Source organism: Ovis aries, chromosome 12 (genome assembly GCF_016772045.2).
Source record: "Ovis aries strain OAR_USU_Benz2616 breed Rambouillet chromosome 12, ARS-UI_Ramb_v3.0, whole genome shotgun sequence".
NCBI lineage: Eukaryota > Metazoa > Chordata > Mammalia > Artiodactyla > Bovidae > Ovis > Ovis aries.
The window spans coordinates 27,718,086-27,742,024 of record NC_056065.1 but is presented as its reverse complement, the minus strand read 5'-3'; the positions used below and the strand labels follow the sequence as shown (position 1 = coordinate 27,742,024).

The following is a 23,939-nucleotide window of genomic DNA, read 5'->3' as shown; positions in this document are numbered from 1 at the left end:
ACCAGTTGAGCCCTGGGCTCACCACGGACTCATTGCTGAGTTGAGGATGGTGTGATGTGCATGAAAGACCGTACTTAGACTGCACGTAGCTTTGACATCACGTCATCCTTGTTCTTTTGGACTCCTCATTGTGATATTTGCATTACTTTGCTTCAGCGTGGATACTCTGTCAATTTGCCATCATTATAGTTTAGGGCCAGTTGACTAGCTACGTTACAGGATTATACTGTGGTTGCTGTGGATCACATATTGGACATTTGCAAAACCACTGCTAAGTGGCTCATTGACACTTTGATAAACTTAAGTATATGTTGAAATCTGTCACTGCTCAGTTAGACCTTGATTTGAGCTAGAACTTGGTCCTCTATTAATGTCTTCTGATAGCTAGCCCCTCAAAGGATATATTTATCTTTTTAATTTGTTTTCCTCCTATTGCTTTATTAGCAGTATAATCTGTCTGTGACTTTAAAGGAGCAAAGTGACAGGTTTCAGCCGTACGTGGCCTGAAAAATGTTTCGTAAATTTAAGTCCTTCCTTTGTACCATCAGTAAGAAATTCCCTCCACTGCGTAAAGAGAATGACATTCAAGGAAAGGGACTGAGTTGAGAAAAGAGAATTAGGGAGAGAAAATGTAAGGTTAAATAAAAATGAGCTAGATGAACTCGAGAAAATAGGCAGTTCACAGATTACTAGTAGTACTCTGTAAGTACCCACTATTTCTTCATTTCCTATTATTTAGAGCATCTGTTATTGAATAGTGAAATTATAAGATTTAGTCTGATTTTGTTTAAAAGATGAAACATTTTATGAAAAATGGTATATTACAGAAAAATCCCAATGAACTCTTTGGCCAACACAATAGAAACCTCTAAGAGCCAATCTTTTGAAGACTGGGAAATTCTAGTCAATTCTATTCCATTTCATTTTTAGCAAAAATAGGCTGAAATAGGCTGAGTTCAGACTTTGAAAATCTTTGATTGGTTTTATTGCTTGGTTTCACAGTACTGAATTTTTACCATCATGTTCCCTTTTACTAAACTACCATTCTTATGGTTAAAATGTTTTATATTCTTCAATTTAGAAGCCATTTGGAAATAGCATCAACAGATATAATGGGGAGCCCGAGCTCATCGAGAGGAATGACATACCTCACAAAAACACGCAGGTATGACGTGGTTCATTTCTCCTCTTGGGCAATCTTTTTCTTTGTTGAAGTGACTTTCTCTAAAGAAGCACATTGAAAACCATCATTTTTCTTAGAATCTTTTCTAAAATTCTGTCCTTAAATTAAGACTAAACATAGAGGTTGTCACACTGAGTGAAGTCAGTCAGAGAAGGAGAAATATCGTATGATATCCCTTATGTGTGGAATCTAAAAAGAAATGATACAAATGAACTGAATTACAAAACAGAAAGGGACTCACAGACTTAGAGAATGAACGTGCGGTTGCCGGGGGGACAGGGTAGTTATGAAGTTCGGGATGGTCAGGTACACCCTATATTTAAAATGGTCAGCAAACAAGGACCTACCGTATAGCACATGGAACTCTGCTCAGGGTTATGTGGCAGCCTGGATGGGAGGGGAGTTTGGGTGAGAATGGATATGTGTATATGATGTATGGCTGAGTCCCTTCACTGTTCTCCTGAAACTATCACAACATTGTTAATCGGCTATGCCCCAATACAAAATAAAAAGTTAAAAAAAAGTGTAATTTAACAAATTTATTAGTTTATATGGCTATATTAAGATACTGAATTAGTTAATGTGGTAGCATTCATGATACTGATTGACTATAGATACTTAATACTTTTTATTTTTTACATAGGAAAAATTCCATTTGTCACAAGAGAGTAGTTATATACCTACACAGTATAGCCTTCGTGCAAGAAGAGAAGAGATCAAATTAAAAGAAGTAGATTTGAAGGAAGAAACAGTTGTCACAAAAAGACCTGCATTGTTGAGAACCTCTGAAGTGACAGCCACACAGTCGAAGGACTTAGAGTTCGGAGGAGTGCCTGGTAGGTAGCAGAATCAGCCTGGGGAGGGCAGGTGGCGTGGGCGAGTGGTCATTGCTGTGAAGTGAGCAGGAAAGGCCTTTCTCTGAAGAAATCTGCAGGCAGCCAGGGAGTGAGCCTGGCAGGAGCCTGGGAAGAATTTTCAGTTAGGAGGAACAATAGGTGCAGAGGCCTGAGTGGGAGCATTTTGGAGGGTTATCATAGAGGAGAAAGGGTGCCCTTGTGGCTGAATGTAAAACTTTTAGCGACCTTTTCATAGGTTTTGAGCAAAGAAGTGTAAAGTGATGAAGGGAAGGTTGGTATGAAAGTTGTATGTAGGAAGGACAGTGAATGATTGGTGATTGGGAAATCTGCTAATAATCAGATCATGATGCCAGGGCCTGGCTTGGCAGTAACACTGGGAATAAGCCGCATGCTTCCAGTGGGGTCATGGTGTCTGCCTTACCTGCTGGACAGGTTGCTTTTGAGGGTCAAAGATCTGAAGCGTTCAGAGGCTTGGAGTTATTAAGTGGGTGGAGTGGTGAGGTTATATGAGGTTGTACCAAGAAAGGACTTCTTGGTCAAATGGTTCAAAATTCTGCATGGCTTAACTCCTTTGTATTTTATGAGTTGTAACTCATGTATGGATGTGAGAGTCGGACTGTGAAGAAAGCTGAACGCCGAAGAATTGATGCTTTTGAACTGTGGTGTTAGAGAAGACTCTTGCGAGTCCCTTGGACTGCAAGGAGATCCAACCTGTCCATCCTAAAGGAGACCAGTCCTGGGTGTTCATTGGAAGGACTGATGCTGAGGCTGAAACTCCAGTACTTTGGCCACCTCATGCGACGAGTTGACTTATTGGAAAAGACTCTGATGCTGGGAGGGATTGGGGGCAGGAGGAGAAGGGGACGACAGAAGATAAGATGGCTGGATGGCATCACTGACTCGATGCACATGAGTTTGGGTGAACTCCGGGAGTTGGTGATGGACAGGGAGGCCTGGCGTGCTACGATTCATGGGATCACAAAGAGTTGGACATGACTGAGCAACTGAACTGAATTGAACTAAACTCTAGGTGGTGTCCAACATTGCTTAACAGTCTGTGCACATGCTACATAAATGTGATACTGTTTGTTTTTTTAAAAATAATTTTACTTCTTTATTTTTGGCCCTGCTGGGTCTTCATCACTGTGCAGACTTTTCTCTTGTGGTGGGCAGGGGCAGCTCTGTGTTGCCGTGCTTGGGTTTCTCACTGCGGGGGCTTCTCTTGCACGGGCTCGAGGGCGTGGACTTGTGTAGTTGTGGCGTATGGATTCAGCAGTTGCAGCTCCAGGGCTTCAGGGCACAGGCTCTGGTCCTGTGGCACGTGGGATCGTCCCAGATCAGGGATCTGACTCACGTCCCTTGCACTCACGGGTGGATTCTTTGCTGCTGAGCCATGAAGGAAGCCCTGAATGTGGTACTGGTTTAATTGTTAGAAACTTAGGGATATAAAGTTTTTTGTGTTTTAAAGATTAGACCAATAGATAGTTTTTAGATGTTCCAGTCTTCAGATTGCTGGAATCTCAACATATTTTTTCCCATTGTGGTTGGATTTTGAATGTTTCAGAGGTTGGTTTCTGAGGTGGAATCTAGGTCTTCAGTGCTGGTTGTGTGCTGTTTTTTGTTTTTTTTTTTTTTTTACTACTTTTATGCCTGTGGTTGCTTTCCCAGAAGATGTAACAGGTGGACATGAGGACTATCTCGTGGGACATTAGACACTGGTTTCAAACAGCTAGCCAGACTTGAGTTCTGACCTTCACTAGAAACTCAAGTGATTCTTGCAAAAAAAAAATAAAACAAACCGGCCTGGATTGAAATAAGAGCCTTGAATGTTCACTGATTATTTACAGGTGCTTTTCTCATCATGCTTGGCCTGCCGGCCTTCCTCTTCCTGTTGCTGTTGATGTGTAAACAGAAGGAGCCCAGTCTTCTGAATTTCCCACCTCCTCTGCCAGCTTTGGGTGATTTATGGGAAACCAGAGTCTTTGGGGTCTACCTCCTCTGGTTTCTCCTTCAGGCTCTGTTCCACTTACTGCCGATTGGAAAGGTAAGGTTATGTTGGTGGGGCGTAGTGTAATGAGATGGTCTTCCTTTCACTCCCATGTTTATGTGAACGTATTGATAGTAGTTTTAAGGTTAAAAGCTGTCCATGGTCACAACCACCCAAGCTTAGAAATTTTAGCTTGTTAAACCTTTACTCTTTGTGCTCCGTAACACTTGCTTATCAAGCAGAGCTTTAAGAATCTGATTAAGGGTTCTTGTGTAACTTTCCAGACCAAATAGGAAAGAATAAGCTATTTTGCAAAATAGCCCGAATAATAGAGGTTTCTGGGGAAGAAAAAAGTTTCCTCATATGTCATTTCAGGTACAGAATTTTAAATTATCACTTGATAGGCTACTGAGCTCAATGGATTTTAGTCCGCTTCTTTTACTTTTTAAAATATGATAAGTTTTCTAATTTTCATCTCAGAACTTTGTTGTTTGGACCATTGAATGTTCTCTTCAAACTCATGCAGTGTCTTTAAAACTTGTCCTCATTGCTGAGTATAGACTTTTTTTTTTTTTCAGTAGAATCCTCTACTTGGATATATTTAAAGGAACATGAGATTCCTTAGTGAATAAATAATTCATTTAAAGATCTTATTCTTAGGGCTTTGCAAGTTTGCCAACTGTCTGTAGACAAAAGGATCAGTTTTATTGGGAATGGAGAATGTCAGTGATAGGAGGCTAGAGCTGCAAACTTCAAATACTTTGGGACCTCACCATAACATTGGCCTTAGAGAGGATTCTTGTGATATGAATTTTCAGGTATTTTTTAATAAGACTCTACAGTAAAAATCATAAGTTCAGATAAAGTTAAGTTAAAGTTAGGTCAACTAGATAATATTTATTGAGAAAAGCAGTTTTGATGGGGTTTATATATATTTATTTATAAATATATATATATATTTCGCAGACTAAAACCAAACATAGGAGTTATTAGATAACTTTAGTAGATAAGAATCATTTGAAATTAGCATGTGGTTTTGCTAATCCTGTGATCTCAAACAGACATTACATTTGTACTGGGTTCCCTTTCATAGCTAATGAAAGAGTATAGTAGTTTGGCCGAAGACAGATGATACCATATTAGTATTTTATAATTTACAATGAATTGCACCGTTTCTGAATATTGGGGAGTAAAATTTCGTTGCCATTGGGCAAGTGAACTTTTTAGCTCATCCCATTCAAATGTGTTTCTTGAGTACCTTTTAATATGGGGATGCTGTGGGTGATCCAGATGAAGAGATGAAATGGTCCAGTGAACATGCTCACTGTCTCTAATTGGAGATAAAAGAATCACATGAAATGATTGAATAACTGGGTGAGCATTTATTTATAAACAGCAGAGCTAGTAAGTATATGAGCTCCTGCCATCAGTGATACGGGCCATAGTGAACTGGGTGAGTGGGGTTGAACCTGATTGAAAGGACTGCACAAATGTGAGTTGCTGGAGTTGTATTCCACTTTGTAAGCAGTGGGGAGTCATTGAAGGATTTGAGCTAGAGATCAACTAGATGTACAGGTTTTTGAAAACACATCTAGTCTTGTGGTGGGACATGGGATGGTTGGGGGAGGGTGGCTATTGCAATAGTCTGAGCACACAGAGAAGTCACTACTAGATTTGTATTTGAGATAAACTCCTGAAAGTGGAATTACTTCACCAAAGGGCATGCTGCAAAGATTTTTGAAACTTGTTACTAAACTTTCCTACCAAAGACAATCCTCCTTGTTGGGCATATTGAAATTTAGGTGATTTTACAAGATGCACACACACACACAGTAAAGTGATGTGCTTTTTAAATTTTTTAATTAAAAAACAAAACTTTTCTTTTAAGGTTGTAGAAGGAACACCTCTTACTAATGGAAGAAGACTCAAGTACAGATTAAATGGTAATCTTTTTTTTTTTTTTAAGACTCAAATTGATGACTTGATACACAGACTTTTGGGTGTTGTACTCTTTTAAACTATCAAAGCTGATTGCACCAGAGCAGTAAAATGTAAATTATTTCTTAGTAGTCTAAAGGGCATGCAAGTAAACTGCTCACACCTGCAGCCAGTATGTCAAAATTATGCTGTGTAGGGTAACAAGCCCCTCAGTCACTCTTTTCCTCTCTCCAGTTTTATTCTCTTTTTATGTACTTGTTAATTTACTTCTGGCTGCGGTGGGTCTGTGTTACTGCCTGCAGGCTTTCTCTAGTTGCAGTGAGCAGGGCCTGCTCTGATTGCAGTGCACAGGCTTCTCACTGCAGTGGCTTCTCTTGTTTGGAGCACAGGCTCTTGGGTGCGTGGACTTCCATAGCTGTTGTAATGAGTGAACTCAGTAGTTGCAGATCCCAGGCTCTAGGCATGCAGGCTCAGTAGTCCTGGTGTATGGGCTTAGGTGTTCTGCGGCACGTGGGATCTTCCTGGACCAGGAATGAAACTGGTGGTGTCCCTTGCATTACAGGGAAGCCCCAGTTTTATTTTCTTAATAGTATTTATTATTCACTGAAGCAGTTTTGCACAAGCATTTTATCATCCTGAGTCTTCTCCATGTAGTGAAGTCTTACACGATATAGGCTTCCTGGCCACTCCTGCTCTAGGGAGTTCTTGCTCATTTGCCCCGGCCACTGGCCTGTGGGCCATCTCTAGGCTATATTCTCAGTGCTTTTGCCTGGAAAACTTTGCCCCTGTGTCAGCTGCCTCATCTCTGATGTCTCTCTGCTCAGAGAAGCAAGCCCTCAGGTCCCTTTCTTTCCTTTACCCTGCCTTATTTTCCTGTATGATAGGTCTTCCAGATATCAGGGTACTTGTCTGTTCATGGGGGTCTCCCCACGAGAAGGTGGCTTGTGGGCTGGGACTTGGCTGCATCTTTGTGGTACCCTCCGTGTCAGCAGAGTGACTGGCCTGTAGGAGGCGCTTGTTAGTGGGAGCTCTGAGTGGATGGAGTGGAAGTCTCACTGAACATCTCAACAAGAGGGCCTTGTCCCCCTTGATCCAGCACCTCCTGTGGTTGGAGTGTGTGCTGAAGAAGAGGATCAGCCTACCTTTGCCATGTAAAGACTGATGAAGTTTCATTAACTTAAGAAATAAATGCATATATAGTGTGCTGCACTGTGCCTAGTTGCTCAGTCGTGTCTGACTCTTTGCGATCCCATGGACTGTAGCCCACCAGGCTCCTCTGTCCATGGGGGTTCTCCAGGCAAGAACACTGGAGTAGGTTGCCATGCCCTCCTCCAGGGATATATAGTGTAGTTATCCTTAAATGATTTTCCATGTTAACTAGACTGAGTAGACTGTTTTCCTTTCCTTGGGAATTATTATTATCATTTTAAATTCTTGGGCTGTTTTGACCCTGTCACTTCTCACCTGTTTGACTGTGGGTGCCTTTTTCAGTGGCTCACCTGGCATCCACCATATCTGAAGTCCCTCTGCTGGGCTTCAGAGGGGAAGCCAGAGGTGCTCTAGATGCCTCTTGTGCCAAGTTGTAAAGCAGCGAGCCTAGCTCAGCCCCTGACCCATGGTGGTTGCTTGACACTTTTTTGCTGCTACTGTCAGATATTTTGCTTGCTTCTGGAACCAGGTGTAGAATCTGCCCTATGCCTTGCTTCCCCAGTGAGGCTGAATCTGGGGAGGGATGGGTTGGTGTCCACTTCTTGCCATCAGGTCTGTCACTATTTGTGTTTTGTGAGCTTCTCTCTAGGTGCCCATTTACCTCTGAGTGCTCTTCTTTTTTGTTTTGGCTTCCATTTGAAGGCGCGGCTCCTCCCAGGCTGAGCACAGTAGTCCTGTGCTTGGAGCTGGCAGAGCACGCCGGCAGTGGCTGGACCAGTTGCTTGATCCTTCTTTTTAAAATTTCCTCGTCTGATTACTCTCACTCTAGCATTAGAAAATTTTACCATTATAAACTAAGGAGAGTCTTAAAATGTTTTGAATAATTTAATCCACATAGGCGAGAGAGCAAGAGCAAGAAACTATGTCATCTACCATTCTTTTTCTTTAATATTCATAAGTTTTATGAGCGTTAAATGAATGTTTTACAAAGTTACTCTTTAGAGTAAACATGATAGGTGGAAAATGTGGATTTAAATAGTTAATTAGAGATGACAGTTTTACTTTACAAAAACTTTGGTTTCATAATTCTTTTTTTAACTAAAAAAATTTGTTTTAATTGGAAGATAATTGCTTTATAATATTGTGGTGGTTTTTGCCATACATCAATGTGAATTGGCCATAGGCATCCATGTGTCCCCTTCCTCCTAAACTCTCCTCCCATCCCCCTCTCAGAATTCTTATAATATCTACCTCTTTTCTGTGTTAGACTGTATTTTTTTTGTCTTTTTTTCCTGTTTTTAAATATAAATTTATTTATTTTAATTGGAGGTTAATTACTTTACACTATTGTGTTGGTTTTGCCATACATCAACATGAATCCACCACAGCTATACATGTGTTCCCCATCCTGAACCACCCCTCCCTCCTCCCTCCCCGTACCATCCCTCTGGGTAGTCTCAGTGCATCAGCCCCAAGCATCCTGTATCCTGCATCGAACCTGGACTGGTGATTTGTTTCATATATGATATTATACATGTTTCAGTGCCGTTCTCCCAAATCATCCCACCCTCCCCCTCTCCCACAGAGTCCAAAAGACTGTTCTACACATCTGTGTCTCTTTTGCTGTCTCGCATACAGGGTTATCGTTACCATCTTTCTAAATTCCATTGTGTTAGACTGTTTTTATCCAAATGTGATTTGATGACTTAGAGGACAGTTTTTGCAGACACTTGACTCCTGAAAGGAAAACTATTCCTTGGGTCAGAAGAAAAAGCAGACACAGCCTCTCTCTGTTGAGCTGTACCAGGGCTAGCTCAGAACAGGGGTTCCTCTCGTGGGGCCTCCCTTTTACTTTGGAATGGACATTGTCTCTGGGCCCCAGCAGTCCCTCCCTGGGGTCTCCAGCCCGCTGGTCCCCTCAGTCTCCTGCCCGGCTCTGGAGGGGCCATTCGTGTTGGGGCATTCTTTGAGGGCAGGGTCTTGAGGTCTGTGTTTGGGAGATAGAGTACAGTTCAGGGTCCTTTGAGACCATTACTGAGAAATTATTTCAGGTAAAAATATTCATAATTTATAACCAAGATTACCCTGGGGCTTTAAAACATGTCCACCGGGACTTCCCTGGTGGCTTGGATGGTAAAGCGTCTGCCTACGATGCGGGAGACCCGGGTTCAGTCCCTGGGTCGGGAAGATCCTCTGCAGAAGGCAGTGGCACCCCACTCCAGTACTCTTGCCTGGAAAATCCCATGGACAGAGGAGCCTGGTAGGCTACAGTCCATGGGGTCACGAAGAGTCGGACATGACTGAGTGACTTCACTCACTCACTTTAAAATGTGTGTTTGGCCCAGCTCTGTCAGTAATTAGCCATTTGACTTTGGGCCTGTGCATTTGGACCATGAGAATTTTGAGGATCTTTTATGGTAAATTTTGGTGCACCTCTTTTCCGCTCTCTCTTAATTAAAAGCAGATGACTGTTCACAATGAAAAATAAGTATGTTATTATTAAGTATTATTAATAATTACGTTATTAATTAACATACTGTTATTGATTAAGTATGTATGGGAGATGTAGCGTCTATATTGAAGACTGCTAACCTCAGGGGTACTGCTTTTTCATGCGCTTGTGTGTATTTAGCCTGGATAATGAAACTAAGACTTTGAAAAATAATGTTACATTAATTTATAATGGTATAAATTTCTTGTGAACCCTGGGTTAACATTAATTTTTTGACCCTCCCCCCCCTTTTTTTTTTAAAGGATTCTATGCTTTTATCCTGACATCTGCACTGGTCGGAGCGTGCTTCTTCTGGAATGTAGAGCTTTATTATGTGTACCATCATTTCCTTCAGTTTGCGCTTGCAGCCGTGGTTTTTGCCATGGGCTTGAGTGTTTACCTCTATGCCAGGGCTTTGAAAGCGCCCCAGGATGAACTGTCGCCAGCCAGCTCTGGTGAGCAGCGTTAGACTGTGTGGGTCTCACGAACGCCTCCCATGAACGTGCCCTCCCACCCCCCTGGCCACCCCCAGGATCCAATTCTAGGCTTTCATAGAACTCTCTTCTCTCTTCAGTTAATGAGGGATGAGAAATAGGAAAAAAAAAGATGAGAAATAATTTTAAGAAAAACGAGAGGAAGGAAATGTGATTCTCCCCTCATGCTTTCCTGTTTGTTTCCTCTTCCTTTTTTAGTCACTTGATGACAGTGAGGCATTTGAATAAGTTGCAGCATTTCAGTAACATTAGTGTTATAACAGTTTATAGCTTATGTTATATTTTGTTTGAAACAGTACACCTCCTTTTTTAAAAAATCAAATAATAGAGATTATAAACTGGTCAATTCTAACTTAAAGTTTTTAAAAACATTAAAAAAAATTAAGTGACTTATTTTAAAAATTGTGAGTCTACATTAAAAATAAAAACTCTAGTTCCCTCAAAATACAGGAATCTGGGCGCCATAGGTCCCATGCCTGTAGCAGTATGGATATTTCCAGATGGGACTGGTGTCCCCTGCCTGTCTTCCCTGATGGTTTGCCAGGCTCTTGGGGATGACTGAATAGTGATCCTGGGTAGTAGACAGCAGTACAGTTTTAAAGTCTCATAGTTGGTTTTAGAATACTGTTTGGATAAAAACTTTTCCCTTCTTAGGAAATGCCATCTATGATTTCTTCATTGGCCGGGAGTTAAACCCTCGGATTGGTACTTTTGATCTCAAGTACTTTTGTGAATTGCGTCCCGGATTGATTGGATGGGTATGTCTTTTTTTTTTTTTAAATTTCAGTTCAGTAGTACAAACTAGTCTTGCATTTAGAAAGAAATGTAGACAATTTTGAAGTGAGCTTATAGGTGGTATGTTTTTAGGAATAATTATAACTTTCCATAATTTTGTCTACTTCAAATATTTTCTTTCTTTAAATATAGTCCAACTGGTTAAGATGTCCTGTTATAGGTTATTAAATGTTAAGAGAGTTTATATTATTTTGACTATATCAGTTTGTGTTTATGGAAGAAAATAATAGTGTAGATGAATATATGAAGAAAAAATATATTTTCTTCCTTTAAAAAAAATGTACTTTTACCTTATTTTAGACTTGTATGAAAGTTGCAAAAATAAGAGTTCCTTCACACCACTTTCTGCAGTGGTGATGTCTGACAGAGCCATAATATAGTTATCAAGAATAGCAGTTAAAAAAGAAAAAAAGAAAAAAAAAAGAATGACAAACTCACCTTTTACAGTAGGTTAAATTAAGTCCATAGACCTTATTCCGGTTTCGCCGTTTTCCCGCTGTCGGCCTTTTCCTGTTCCCGGATTCTCTTCAGGGCCTGACAGTGCATCTGTTTGTTATTTGGTGTCCGTGTCCTCTAGTCTGTAGCAGTTGATTCATCGTCCTTTGTCCCTCATGACTTTGACACTTCTGAAGAATACTCAGTTGTTTTGTAAGAGGGCCCCTAGATTTGGGTTAGTCCAGCATTTTCTCATGATTGGCAAGACTGCCACAGAATAAGTGTCTATCTCAGTACATCTTATCAAGGGATTGATATGTCTTGTCACCGATGGTGGCTTCTCAGTGAGGTGTGTCTGCAGCTTTCTCAGCTGGGAAATTACCACCTTTCTCTCTGGAAACTGTACCTGCCCCTTTTGTTTTAGGTGGTCATTAACCTGGTGATGCTTTTGGCTGAGATGAAGGAACAGAATCGCGCCGCTCCATCATTAGCAATGATTTTGGTTAACAGTTTCCAGCTCCTGTATGTGGTAGATGCTCTCTGGAATGAGGTAAGTAATTTTTAAGAGCCTTGGAGTCAGATGGCATTGGGTGTGGGTGAGTGACTTGACTCGTCCAAGCCTCAGATTCTTACACACAAGGTGAGGAGAACATAACCTGCCTCCACGGGTAATGAGACTAAATGAAGTGTGGGTCCGTGTGACAGTGAGCTGACACATAGTGAGCTCTAACAGATGGTAGGTGTCCGTGTGTATCAGCTGCTCTGTCAGCCGCTGGATATTTAAGATCTGTGGATCTTGAATTAGTGGGTGTGACTGATTCATATAAATAAAACTTCATTTCTTAGTGATTCAAATGGGTGAAAATGGATGGATCAAACACTAGCACTGAATTCAGGTCAGTTCAGTCGGTCAGTCGTGTCCAGCTCTTTGCAACTCCATGAATTGCAGCACGCCAGGCCTCCCTGTCCATCACCCACTCCTGGAGCTTACTCAAACTCATGTCCATCGAGTTGGTGATACCATCCAGCCATCTTATCCTCTGTCGTCCCCTTCTCCTCCTGCCCCCAATCCCTCCCAGCATCAGGGTCTTTTCCAGTGAGTCAACTCTTCGCATGAGGTGGCCAAAGTATTAGAGTTTCAGCTTCAGCATCAGTCCTCCCAATGAACATCCAGGACTGGTCTCCTTTAGGATGGACTGGTTGGATCTCCTTGCAGTCCAAGGGACTCTCAAGAGTCTTCTCCAACACCACAGTTCAAAAGCATCAATTCTTCGGCGCTCAGCCTTCTTCACAGTCCAACTCTCACATCCATACATGACCACTGGAAAAACCATATCCTTGACTAGACAGACCTTTGTTGGCAAAGTAATGTCTCTGCTTTTTAATATGCTGTCTAGGTTGGTCATAACTTTCCTTCCAAGGAGTAAGCGTCATTGAATTAGGATAGCAGTTTTTGGATTATCAAGGAGAGGCTAGTTCTTAAATACTGGGGGAGTTGTTTTATTGTTGGTGTTTCAGAATACAAAGAATAACTTTAATCAGATGGATATAAAATCAGAAATCATGATACACTGAGGAAACCAGTTTAAATGACACTGACCTCTTAAGGTGGCTTTTCTCATACGTTGATGCAAGATCAGTTCTTTCTGCTACTTGAAGACCGGCAATGTTTGCTAGTCTCTGTCTCACCTAAATATATTATTCTTGAAAACAGTATCTTCTTTGGGTCTGTTCTACAACTGTTTTATCATTTACTTTTATCTTTGTTACCATCTCCTCCAAATTCTAAATTAAGTTTTCTTTCAATTTTAAAAAACACAATTGATGGTCCTACATCATGATGTTCCAAAGCAAGTGTTACATGGCAGCCTGTTGACATTTTGAGAAAAGATCCTTCTTTAAGCTGTTTTTGAAAAATTGTATTATTTGGTCATACTCAGTCAAGGCGACTTTGAAAACTTGATACTGATATGTCGATAATCTTCCTTTTCTTTGGAAGGAGATTAGGACCTCTTGGAGGTAAGCAGATCTTGAGTACAGGTAGCCACATTTGGACCCTTATTGAGCTCCTACCACTAAATGTGGACCTGGGCTCAGCCTGGGAAACTGCACAGATGTTGGGAGCATCTGATACAGAGTTCTCTGAAAATTCCAAGTCTACTCAAAATTAAACGTGCTTCTGAAGTTTAAAAAAAAACACCAGTTCTTATAAATGTACTTCATCTTGCCAGTTGTAGGTCTTTCTTTGATTATGTAACAAATAGATGCTCAGAAGATGGTAGGATATGTTTTACAAGTCAGATGATATTTCCTTGGTTGCTTTATCCCCTCAGAGATTATTTTTTTAAATTCTTATCTGATGATGAGTAATTCTTCCTTCTAGTTTTCTGTCTTGTCATGGAAGTCACTTTTTAAGTGACTTAGAAATTCATGTTTTCTAAAGATTGAAACAAACATTGACTTCTGTTAATTAACAAAAAATGATTGTGTCTTAAGGCAAAACTCTTAAGGCAGTTTTTTAACCTGGGGTAGTGGATTAAAGTTGGGAAGTTATTTTTTAAATAAGCCATCACTGTCTCAGCCAGATTATAGTTAGCTTCTTGAAGGAGAAACCTGATTTTATGGTTTTCTTTAGTATCTGGCATGCTGCTGTTCAGTGAGTGGATGCTTAATAATTTTCTTATTTGATTGAGTGATAGAAATTCCTCTATGTGTTAATGTGGCACACCTTGAGAAATGGAGACTATGAACTTAAATGTAAATGACCCTTCCTCTGAGCGTCTGCTTCTGTCCTGCAGCCCTCTGAGTCCCTGGGAACTGGGTGGGGCTGAGGGTCCTCCCTGCCCCTCCTGGCACGGGATGTTGGTATCTTGTCCCTTCCTCTCTGCCCACTCCCATGTGCCCCTGTCATTATCCCTCGTATACTATCTTGCCTGCTCCCCAGTTCAAAAGAATAGGCGTGTTGACTAGAGGGTGACCCAATAGGCCTGGAAATTCTAACATCCATTTTTCTGTTCTGTGGTCTTTTTGTTTGCTTCCTGCAGGGGAAAATGCATTTTGGAGATCTCACTCTTTTTCTTTAACCTAGAACATTGATTCTTTGATAGAGATTATACTTGCTAATTTTTCTGGTCAGTGTTGAGTACTGGAATCTGAGGCAGGTTAGGGAGGCCCTGAGACAGTGCCCTCTCCACTTCCAGGGCCTGCGGGTTTCTGGCTCGTGCCAGCCAGATCCACAAGAGAGTGCATTCAGGCCCTGGTTTACCCTGAGCAGTGAAGCAGGCGGTTTCCCATGATGCCGGGTAGTGTGGACAAGCTACCTGAAAAGCTAGATTATGCTCAGAAGTTAGGTTCGGAGCCCTGGCGTGCTGCAGTCTATGGGGTCACAAAGAGTCGGACACAACTTAGTGACTGAACAACATTAGCTAGGTTGGCACACCTGTACTCAGTGCTGGGGTGGCAGCTGGAAACCCACGCTCGCCGCATCTTCCAGTCTAGTAGAGAGGGCCGCTGAGTTACAGGACAGTCAGTTGGCTTCGGCGAGTGGTGGGTTGAGGAAGGGAGTACAGGCCAGGCTTCAGCTGCAGTTTGGGGAGGGTGTTCCAGGCAGAGGCGGGGAGGCAGAAGAGGCATTGGGAGCTCTGTGGTTCAGGATTGTGGAGGGAGTGGCTAGAGTGACGGGATGAAGCCGAATGACTCAGTGTGATACCTGCGCCAAGGGAGACAGATCCCCGCTCCCGCCTTCAAACATTTTAGGTTGCTGTACTGTCTCAGAGGATGAGATGGCTGGACGGTATCACTGATGCAATGAACATGAACTTGGGCAAACTCCAGGAGATGGTGCGGGACTGGGGGGCCTGGTGTGCTGCAGTCCATGGGGTCACAAAGAGTCGCATATGACTGGGTGGCTGAACAACTACCTTCCTTTAACCTTTTGTAAATTTGACTGTAAATTAGTACTGTATTTGAATACTTTAAACATCGAAGCTTTTCTCCCCAAACTTTAGAACATTTTTTTCCCTTCTCTGTACCCATTTAGGAAGCATTATTGACAACCATGGACATTATCCATGATGGATTTGGATTCATGCTGGCTTTTGGAGATTTGGTGTGGGTTCCATTTATCTACAGCTTTCAGGCCTTTTATTTAGTCAGTCATCCAAATGAACTGTCTTGGCCAATGGCTTCTCTAATCATTGCTCTGAAACGTGAGTATTAATTTCAGTCTCTGTGTATTAAATACTGTGTACTGAGTCTGTTGTAGTGTGGTATCTACATGTTTACAGCGTGCCCTTTTAAATGGCCATGAGTAGCTCAAGTATGAAATAATCTGTCATGGATGAGTTGAGTCATAAAAGATTCTTGCAGCTTGCAAAGAGAGTGGATACTTCTTCCTTGGGTTCTTCAGTAGTTATTTAAACATCATTTTGAACAAAACACCTGTTTTAAAAATTTATTCAGTTCAGTTCAGTCGCTCAGTCATGTCTGACTCTTTGTGACCCCATGGACTGCAGCACACCAGGCCTTCCTGTCTATCACCAACTCCCGGAGTTTACTCAAACTCATGTCCATTGAGTCGGTATTGCCATCCAACCACCTCATCCTCTGTTTTCCCCTTCTCCTCCTACCCTCAATCTTTCCCAGCATCAGGATCTTTTCAGATGAGTCAGCTCTTTGCATCAGGTGGCCAAAGTATTGGAGCTTCAGCTTCAACATCAGTTCTTCCAGTGAACACCCAGGACTGATCTCCTTTAAAATGGACTGGTTGGATCTCCTTGCAGTCCAAGGGACTCTCAAGAGTCTTCTCCAACACCACAGTTCAAAAGCATCAATTCTTTGACACTCAGCTTCCTTTACAGTCCAACTCTCACATCCATACATGACCACTGGAAAAACCATAGCCTTGACTAGATGGACCTTTGTTGGCAAAGTAATATCTCTTCTTTTTAATATGCTGTCTAGGTTGGTCATAACTTTTCTTCCAAGGAGTAAGTGTCTTTTAATTTCATGGCTGTAGTCACCATCTGCAGTGATTTTGGAACCCAAGAAAATAAAGTCAGCTACTGTTTCCACTATTTCCCATCTATTTCCCATGAAGTGATAGGACCAAATGCCATGATCTTAGTTTTCTGAACGTTGAGCTTTAAGCCAACTTTTTCACACTCCTCTTTCACTTTCATCAAGAGGCTCTTTATTTAAAAATAATACAAGTATTGTTAAAAACAATAAAATTTTATTGTTTTAGTAATGATTGATTTTCTTCTGTTGAGAGCCCGCTTTTTCTGGTAGTACCTTGAAAAACAGGGAGATGGTCTTGCCTTCCTAGAGCTTATGCTCTTATAGAAGAAATAAGACACTCAGACACTGGATTGAAGCACAGGAAGAGTCTAGAGGAGGGACTAATAGAGCAAATATGATGGGAGTTTAAGGTAGAGAGCACGTCTCTCTGGGGAATATCACTGTAAACTTACTGGAGAATGTGACATTTGATCTATTGGGTGGGTGAAAGTGGCATGGGGAGACAGATACATTGGACAGAGGGAACAGCTCAACCAGGATGGTGGGGAAGAGTGAGGAGTACAGCTTGGCTGATGGTAGCAGGTTAGATTCAGGATGGGTTTTTTCTTCTGTTACACTGTTCGTTAAACACATCCACCAGAGGGAGGGCAGGGAAAATGACCACTGGACTTCAAATGTTGCTAGTTTCACTACACTAATATCTATGGTAGAAGAAAAATTCAAGTCTCTGGTTGAAATTAAGATTTAGTTTCACTATTGGTTTGGTTAACACATGCCTGTGTGTTATTCAAGACAGGCTATGTCTATTTTACAGTTAAGCTAAAAATGGGGAATGGAGATATTTTTTACTACTTTATTGAGGACTGATGATACATAGTCATATGTCAGGGCCTCTTAGTTTTGACATTTTGAAATTTGAAATAAATCTACCAGCTTAAGAGGCTTGCAGTGGGATTTGGCATATATTCACGTTTATGTGCATATTGTTCTGGTACAGATTCTGAGCTATAGTTTTATTAATGAAGCATTCCTGTTACGGTCAGTAGATGTCATAACTAACAGATGAACTCCAGTATTGATTTTATTGTAATGTGGGCTGCAGTAGATTTTATTCATGGATGCACCGTGAATAATAATGCGTATTTGTTAGTTTTGCCTTCAAGGTGTCCCCAGGTAGATGAGGAAAGCTGTAAGATAGTGAGATATCAGGATTGGATCTTCTTTTGTCATCCTGAGATTGAGAGGGTGTGAATTGTTCTTAAGAAATCAGACTCTTCTGTACCTTGGACGTTTCCTTGAAACACAGGAATCATTTCTAAATGAAATTACAGATGCTTTAAAATAAAGATTATATGTGAATTGTTAACAAATGAAATTTTTAAAAAATTACAGTATGCGGATTTGTAATCTTCCGATGTGCAAATTCTCAGAAAAATGCATTCCGGAAAAATCCCACTGATCCAAGGCTTGCACGTAAGTATTGGTTTATATTTATTGTATTTTTGCATTACGTAAGGATTTTATGTCTCTGCTTGTCTTAGAATCATTAAACGTGTATTTTTTATTTCTGTATAGATTTAAAAACCATTCATACTTCAACGGGAAAAAATCTTCTTGTTTCTGGATGGTGGGGTTTTGTTCGCCACCCCAATTACTTGGGTGATCTCATCATGGCCCTGGCCTGGTCCCTCCCGTGTGGTAAGCATTCAGGAAGAGAGCTGATGGGACTCTTTCCCAGGCCGCCCACACATGTCTGTCTGTCCTCTGTGGGTCTGGGTGTTGTCTCTGTTAGAGGTTGGGGTTTTTCGTTCCCTGATTGAGTGTTGGGTTCTATTTCCAGCACCTCATTCATCCTGTGTCTGAGGGGAATTAGGAATTCACAGACCGTGAAGTTTTACTCTAAAATCCTGCAAGCAAAACTTTGTTTTCAACTGTGTCTGGTAGCTTTTTTCCTAAGCGGACTATGTAGGAATTAATAATTAACTTTTTATTCATGACTTGCTATACATGGATTCTGAAAAAATTTGGCTCCTAAGAAAAGGCGCACATGGCGCTTCATGCGTCTGGGTCAGCCCACACCCTGCAGCACTGGCTGCCCTGCTCTGCCTGCCCCGCAGTGATGGCCAGCAGCTCTCTACCCTGAGCACCGGAGGGGAGGAAATGGAGGGATTTGCTTTAATTAGAAGGGCAGATGTTCTGATTATGAAGGATTGTTAGGATGGATTAATCACTCTTCTCTGAATAGCTTTTAACTCAAATGACTACCTCCTGCCACACAGCAGTGGGATTTTATGAACTGGCTTAGTTGTTTCCCCTATTATTGGAGAAAATGGAGTAATGGGACGCCCCAATTTTAGGCTGTTTGGGGAAGCGCAGGAAACAGTGTTGTCTAGTGAAAAATAAAAATACTAGGTACTGTTTCCTTTTGTTTCCCCCAGGTTTCAATCACATTCTGCCTTATTTCTATGTGATTTATTTCACCATCTTGCTGGTGCACCGGGAAGCCCGTGACGAGCACCACTGTAGGAAGAAGTATGGCCTGGCGTGGGAGAAGTACTGCCAGCGAGTCCCCTACCGCATATTTCCCTACATCTACTGATTCTGCTCTGGGCACCCTCTAAATGCTCCTGCAGTTCTATCTTCCGTTTGCAAAAAAAAAAAAAAAAAGAAAAAGAAAAAAAAAATCCAAAACGAACCTTCTTTCATTGCACTGACAGAATCTGTATATTTCTTTTTCAGGCAGGACTAAAGATAGAGCCAAGTAGTAAGTCTTTTCCTGTAGCCATGTTTAATAAATCGTAACAATTAACATAAGGAAAATATAAATAGAATTTGCACGTAGTAAATTTTTAATCTTTAAAAACCTGAGAACAAAAAACAGTCTTATAAATGCACTGAATACTGATGTTCAGGATTTTTGATTACCTTTCAAATTTTGATTCTTTTGTCCAGTTGGGTTGGTTTTTGTCTTAAATAAAAACATTGTTACATTTTAAAGTTCATTTATGTTTTCTTGCATTAAGGGGATAGAACTTTCATTTGTTTCCCCTTAAATCATTTTCTAGTTGTGTGATTTGAAAGTAAAAACCAATTGTCTGTTCAATGCTGTAGGGGAAGGGGAATAACTGATAGTGGACACTGTTTAATGAAGACCATTAGTAGTGGTTTGCTTAACCTCAGCTTCTAAAACTGCATTTGAAACTGTAAATACGTAGCTTTTATGTAATATATGGTGACTTCAGGTTTTTCTGTATAGTATTTTGAATGTGAAATAATTTTCAGAACTAAGTATTGGGTTGGCCAGAATATTCATTTGGGTTTTAACATAAAAAACCTGAACGAATTTTTTATCCAACCCAATATCTTTTAAACAAACATTTGCAGTATTTTAATTAAGTTTTGTAAAGTAATACATGTGAATTAAACATTTTGAAACAAGGAGAATTCATTTACTATTGTATGAAAGATGGTATTAAAACATAGGAAGGGTATTCTTTTCCTAATCCAAAGTTTCTGAATTTGGCTTTGCTACCTCGATTGCAGGTGTTTGTTTGCCTTTATAAACTGTTGCAAATAGAAAAATAGAATAAATATATATTTTTGGAGTAACATCACTATTTAAACCTTTTTACACAGATTGGTGTTTAAAAATTTGCCATTTCCAGAAAGGCTAATATTTTTATATGTTTTTGACTTTTTAAATTAAACTGTGTTTTTGCTACTGTTAGTTCATGCAGTGTATACTGTATTTTGCATATCCTTTATATTTACAAAACTCTACTCCCAGTTAAGGAGTGTTGTGTTCATCTTTTGAAATCTGTTTGTCTAAAAGCAATTTAAGGGAATAGTTTAAAATCATTTCTTTTAGTTTAGCAGATGTGCATAAGGTAGCTTTAGCCTTTAAATTCTACTTAAGTTGATATAGTCTCATTGTTAATTATCCTATAGTGGAACAGTAGCAAATTCACTAAGCTTTCATATTCAGAGTTAAATTGTTCTCAGTATCTTAAACATAGGCAAACCTAATAAATATAGTCTGTATGTTGGGGTTTTCAATTATACATTTTCTATATGAGCCATTTAGATATGCAGTGTTTATTCTGTGCTGCAGTTTGAAGTGTATATAACTGTGCTTGTGTTGATGTGATCATGAACTTGGTTTGCTCAAGCGTTCCACATCCTGTAATCTTTAAATGTGGTTTTGGTGAAATTGTCAGTGTTTATTAGTACTGATGTATGCAAGCAGTTTTTTTTATGCTTTTCTTCTGGCATCAGAAAATGTCCCAGCTTGTTCTATACTAGATTCACCAATGAAGCATTAGGGGAGGAAGAAGGACCATTAATTCTTTCCTTGGTGATGAAAAAAGGGCTGTTACCAATATAGTGCCACAATTTGTTTTTAATTTGTTTTTGACATTTTTTTGACAGGTTTTATAATGAAGTTTTAAGTTTGGAAATAAAGTTGAAAATAAAGATGTTGCTTTGACCACTTTGGAATCTCTCTTTTTTTTCTGCCTGTAACTCTTGGGATCATTGGGACCAAAACAGGAACCCTTAGATTTCTGCTCCCCACCCAACCCCTGGTTTATTCCAGGATCCTTTGGGTCCCTCCTGGACACAAGGAATCCAAAAGGTAGACTGAGACCCCTGGCAAACTGCAGTTTGCATCAAGGTTCTCAGACATCAGAGCTTGAAGAGGGTTAGTGGAGGGTCTTAACCTGCAGATGGTGATCATAGATTTAGTATTTGCTCTTTAAGAAAATAGAGGAATGATCAAAAGTGTCATAGACTCAGTAATGCTTTCAAATGAATTTGTATTAATTACAAATGCACCTAAGTGCATTTGAAAGCCAGTACATGCATGTGAGACACATTTGTGTGTCAGTGAGATCAGACACCATGTCTTGATCTCTCTTCACAGTATGAAATGACTTTGCAGAAGGTGGGTGTGTCAGAATACACTCCAAAACCAATTAAGTTAAAAATATCACATCATGTGATTCTTGGTCTTATTTTTGTACTCTTTGCGGAAAAGAGTTTGCTTATTGGTGGTTTCTGTAACTCATGGACTGTTTTGTTTTAGCAAATCATGGATAATTGCTAAAACTATTTTAATGAATTCAAGGACCAAATAAGGCTTCCTTCACTTTCATGCATTGGAGAAGGAAATAGCAACCCACTCCAGTGTTCTTGCCTAGAGAATCCCAGGGATGGGGGAGCCTGGTGGGCTGCGGTCTGTGGGGTCTCACAGAGTCGGACACAAGTGAAGGGACTTAGCAGCAGCAGCAGCAGCTTGTTTCTTTTGTTAAAATCCTATATTTGTCATTTTCTTATTGGTTCCTGAATGACAGGGGCTAGGTCTTTATAATTATTTTCTACAGCACTGTGTGTAATTAGATTCACAATGTATATGTTTTTGATAATGTGACTTTCAGTGTAGTTTCCTAGACACAAAAGTAAGTAGATGTTAATATTTTGTTCATGGCTATTAGAGTCTAGTTCTGGTATGAACTAGACTAGTTCTCTCCACAACCTCTTCTCCCCCTTATTGCAGATAGAAGGGATTGTTTGATCTTCATTTGTGGAAACATGGGATTTATTTTCTGCCAATGGGCCCACTGCTGAGGTAATGTGACAACAAACGTGGCTTGGAATCCAGGCCCTGCTTCTGGCAGTGTGAGCTTGGGCAACGCAAGCTCCAGGAGCACCAGTGTCTTCATGTATAAAGATCGATATGCCACATAGTACAGGTGGCCTGAAGGTATAGGAATATGAGTTCAGCATAGTTGGTGTTCAACAATAAAAATCTACCTACAGAAATACATTTTGACATGCAATTTTCACATTTTTCATCCAGTTTTGACACTTAAATTCTCAGTTCTCAGCATTGATTTTTCAGTGGAAAGAGAAAATCTGGTGAAATCAGAACAAGATCATTTCTTTCAGGGAAGACTTTTTGTCTCAGAAGTCTGCAGTCAGGCCAACAGTGTCATGTTCTGTGTTCTCTCAGAGCAGCCTGGGAAAGTATTCCAAAGGACTACTCTTCATGTATATGTTTTATTGTATATAATTGCAGAAATCGCTCTGAAGTCGAAAGTTCCATAAGAATTAGATGCCCTAATGCCATGCTAGTTGCCGTGGCTTTCCCTTTTAGAAAACTCAGACCTTCTGCTTTCTGGGGGCATGTTCTCTCACCTGGAGGAGAGCCCACCCACAGGGATATTGCTTAGAATGGAAGCAGCTGGGAGCTTCCCCTACATGTTAAAAGTTTTCACGTACAAATGGAAGGAAGAGATGGCACTGTCTAATCTGCCTTGATCACACAAGATTATTTTCATGAAGGATGCTGACTCCATGTGAATGTCTTGAAGCGTGTAACTGGTTAGAGTCCACAATTACATGGTTTGTTATGGAAGTTTTATTTTTCATTCTCCTCACACAGCAGTGCAACCTGCATTGTGATCCAGTGACTAGGAGGTTTCTTTGTGGATAAGTACACAGATGTTAAAAAGTTTGAGGATAAACCAGCAGCTGTCAAAATACTCGACCTCTCAGGTGTCTGGTAAACTGGGCATTCAAAAGTATAGAGTTCTGGCTCTGTCTGCTTAGATGCAGTTGAACTTTCAGTAGAAATCTAAAAAAAAAAAACAAACAAAAAAAAACGCTCAAATTACACAGTTAAGTAAGCCAGCAGCTAACATTTCTTTTATACTAGATTTGGGAAGTTTGTTATAGATTGAATACATTTAGGTGATTATGTGGTTATGTAACTGCATATAGAATTATGCCTGATTTTTTAGGGTCACTAGTATAGCTTTATAGTATGTATTCTTGAGAGATCACATTGGATGTTTGTACAGCATCTATTTTAGGTTTTAGGAGTATTTGGGGCTATTTTACATGTTTGTAGTCTGAAGTATATTGGTCAATCTCCCTAGTGAAATCATAAGGATGGAAACTAGAAGGAATGGTTGGTATTACTGAGGGAAAGCTCAGTGGTTTAAAACTTTGTGATAAACATCTGGGAGATTACCTTTGTTGGCAAGAAGTATATTTCAGGAAAATCACAACATATCTCACAAGGTAGCGAGTCTTCTAGTATTTTTTCTTTGTGATTCCACCTTGCCCCCTCAATGAATAAACCAAAGACGTGAACTCCAACATGTGTGGGGTCTGTGCCCTAAGAACAAAGAGAGGTGGTGTCAGAGGGTCCCAGGTGAGATGTTCCCTTTAATAGAAGCTGCATCTAGAGGAAGGTCAGGGAGGAGGCCAAAGAGGAGGGGGTGCACTTCCTGCCACTGCCGTGTGGGTTCTAGGGTGAGTACTTCATCTTAGAGATACTCATTGCCAGGTTCTAAGGCAAGTACTTCATTCTCTTCTCTGAGAGCATGAGCAACTTGTAGGTTTTGATCTATATATGATGATCCTGGATTCACAAGTATTTCAAATACAGTAAAACTTCAAATTTCTAGAATTGTAATCCTTAGGTCACTTTTTAAAAAGAGAGCAAAAACAATGACAAAACAAGTCAATCTTCTAGTGAGATGGCAGGGCAGCAAGACCCTGTGCTCACCTCCTCCTATGGCCACAC

At 40.5% G+C, this 23,939-nt stretch overlaps 1 protein-coding gene across 4 annotated transcripts in view; it reads left to right on the top strand.

Annotated features, from left to right (window-relative positions):
• Positions 1-20,837, top strand: part of LBR (lamin B receptor) — a 29,843-nt gene extending 9,006 nt beyond the window's left edge. For all 4 annotated transcript variants that reach the window (XM_042257128.2, XM_004013625.6, XM_042257129.2 and 1 more), the window contains exons 4-14: positions 1,082-1,165; positions 1,827-2,019; positions 3,888-4,084; positions 5,916-5,970; positions 9,869-10,060; positions 10,754-10,857; positions 11,754-11,879; positions 15,369-15,537; positions 17,741-17,821; positions 17,924-18,046; positions 18,787-20,837. In XM_042257128.2, the coding sequence (XP_042113062.1) occupies positions 1,082-1,165; positions 1,827-2,019; positions 3,888-4,084; positions 5,916-5,970; positions 9,869-10,060; positions 10,754-10,857; positions 11,754-11,879; positions 15,369-15,537; positions 17,741-17,821; positions 17,924-18,046; positions 18,787-18,947 (1,485 nt within the window). In that variant the 3' untranslated portion in view covers positions 18,948-20,837. The remainder of the gene's footprint in view (positions 1-1,081; positions 1,166-1,826; positions 2,020-3,887; positions 4,085-5,915; positions 5,971-9,868; positions 10,061-10,753; positions 10,858-11,753; positions 11,880-15,368; positions 15,538-17,740; positions 17,822-17,923; positions 18,047-18,786) is intronic.
• Positions 20,838-23,939: the final 3,102 nt, after the last annotated feature.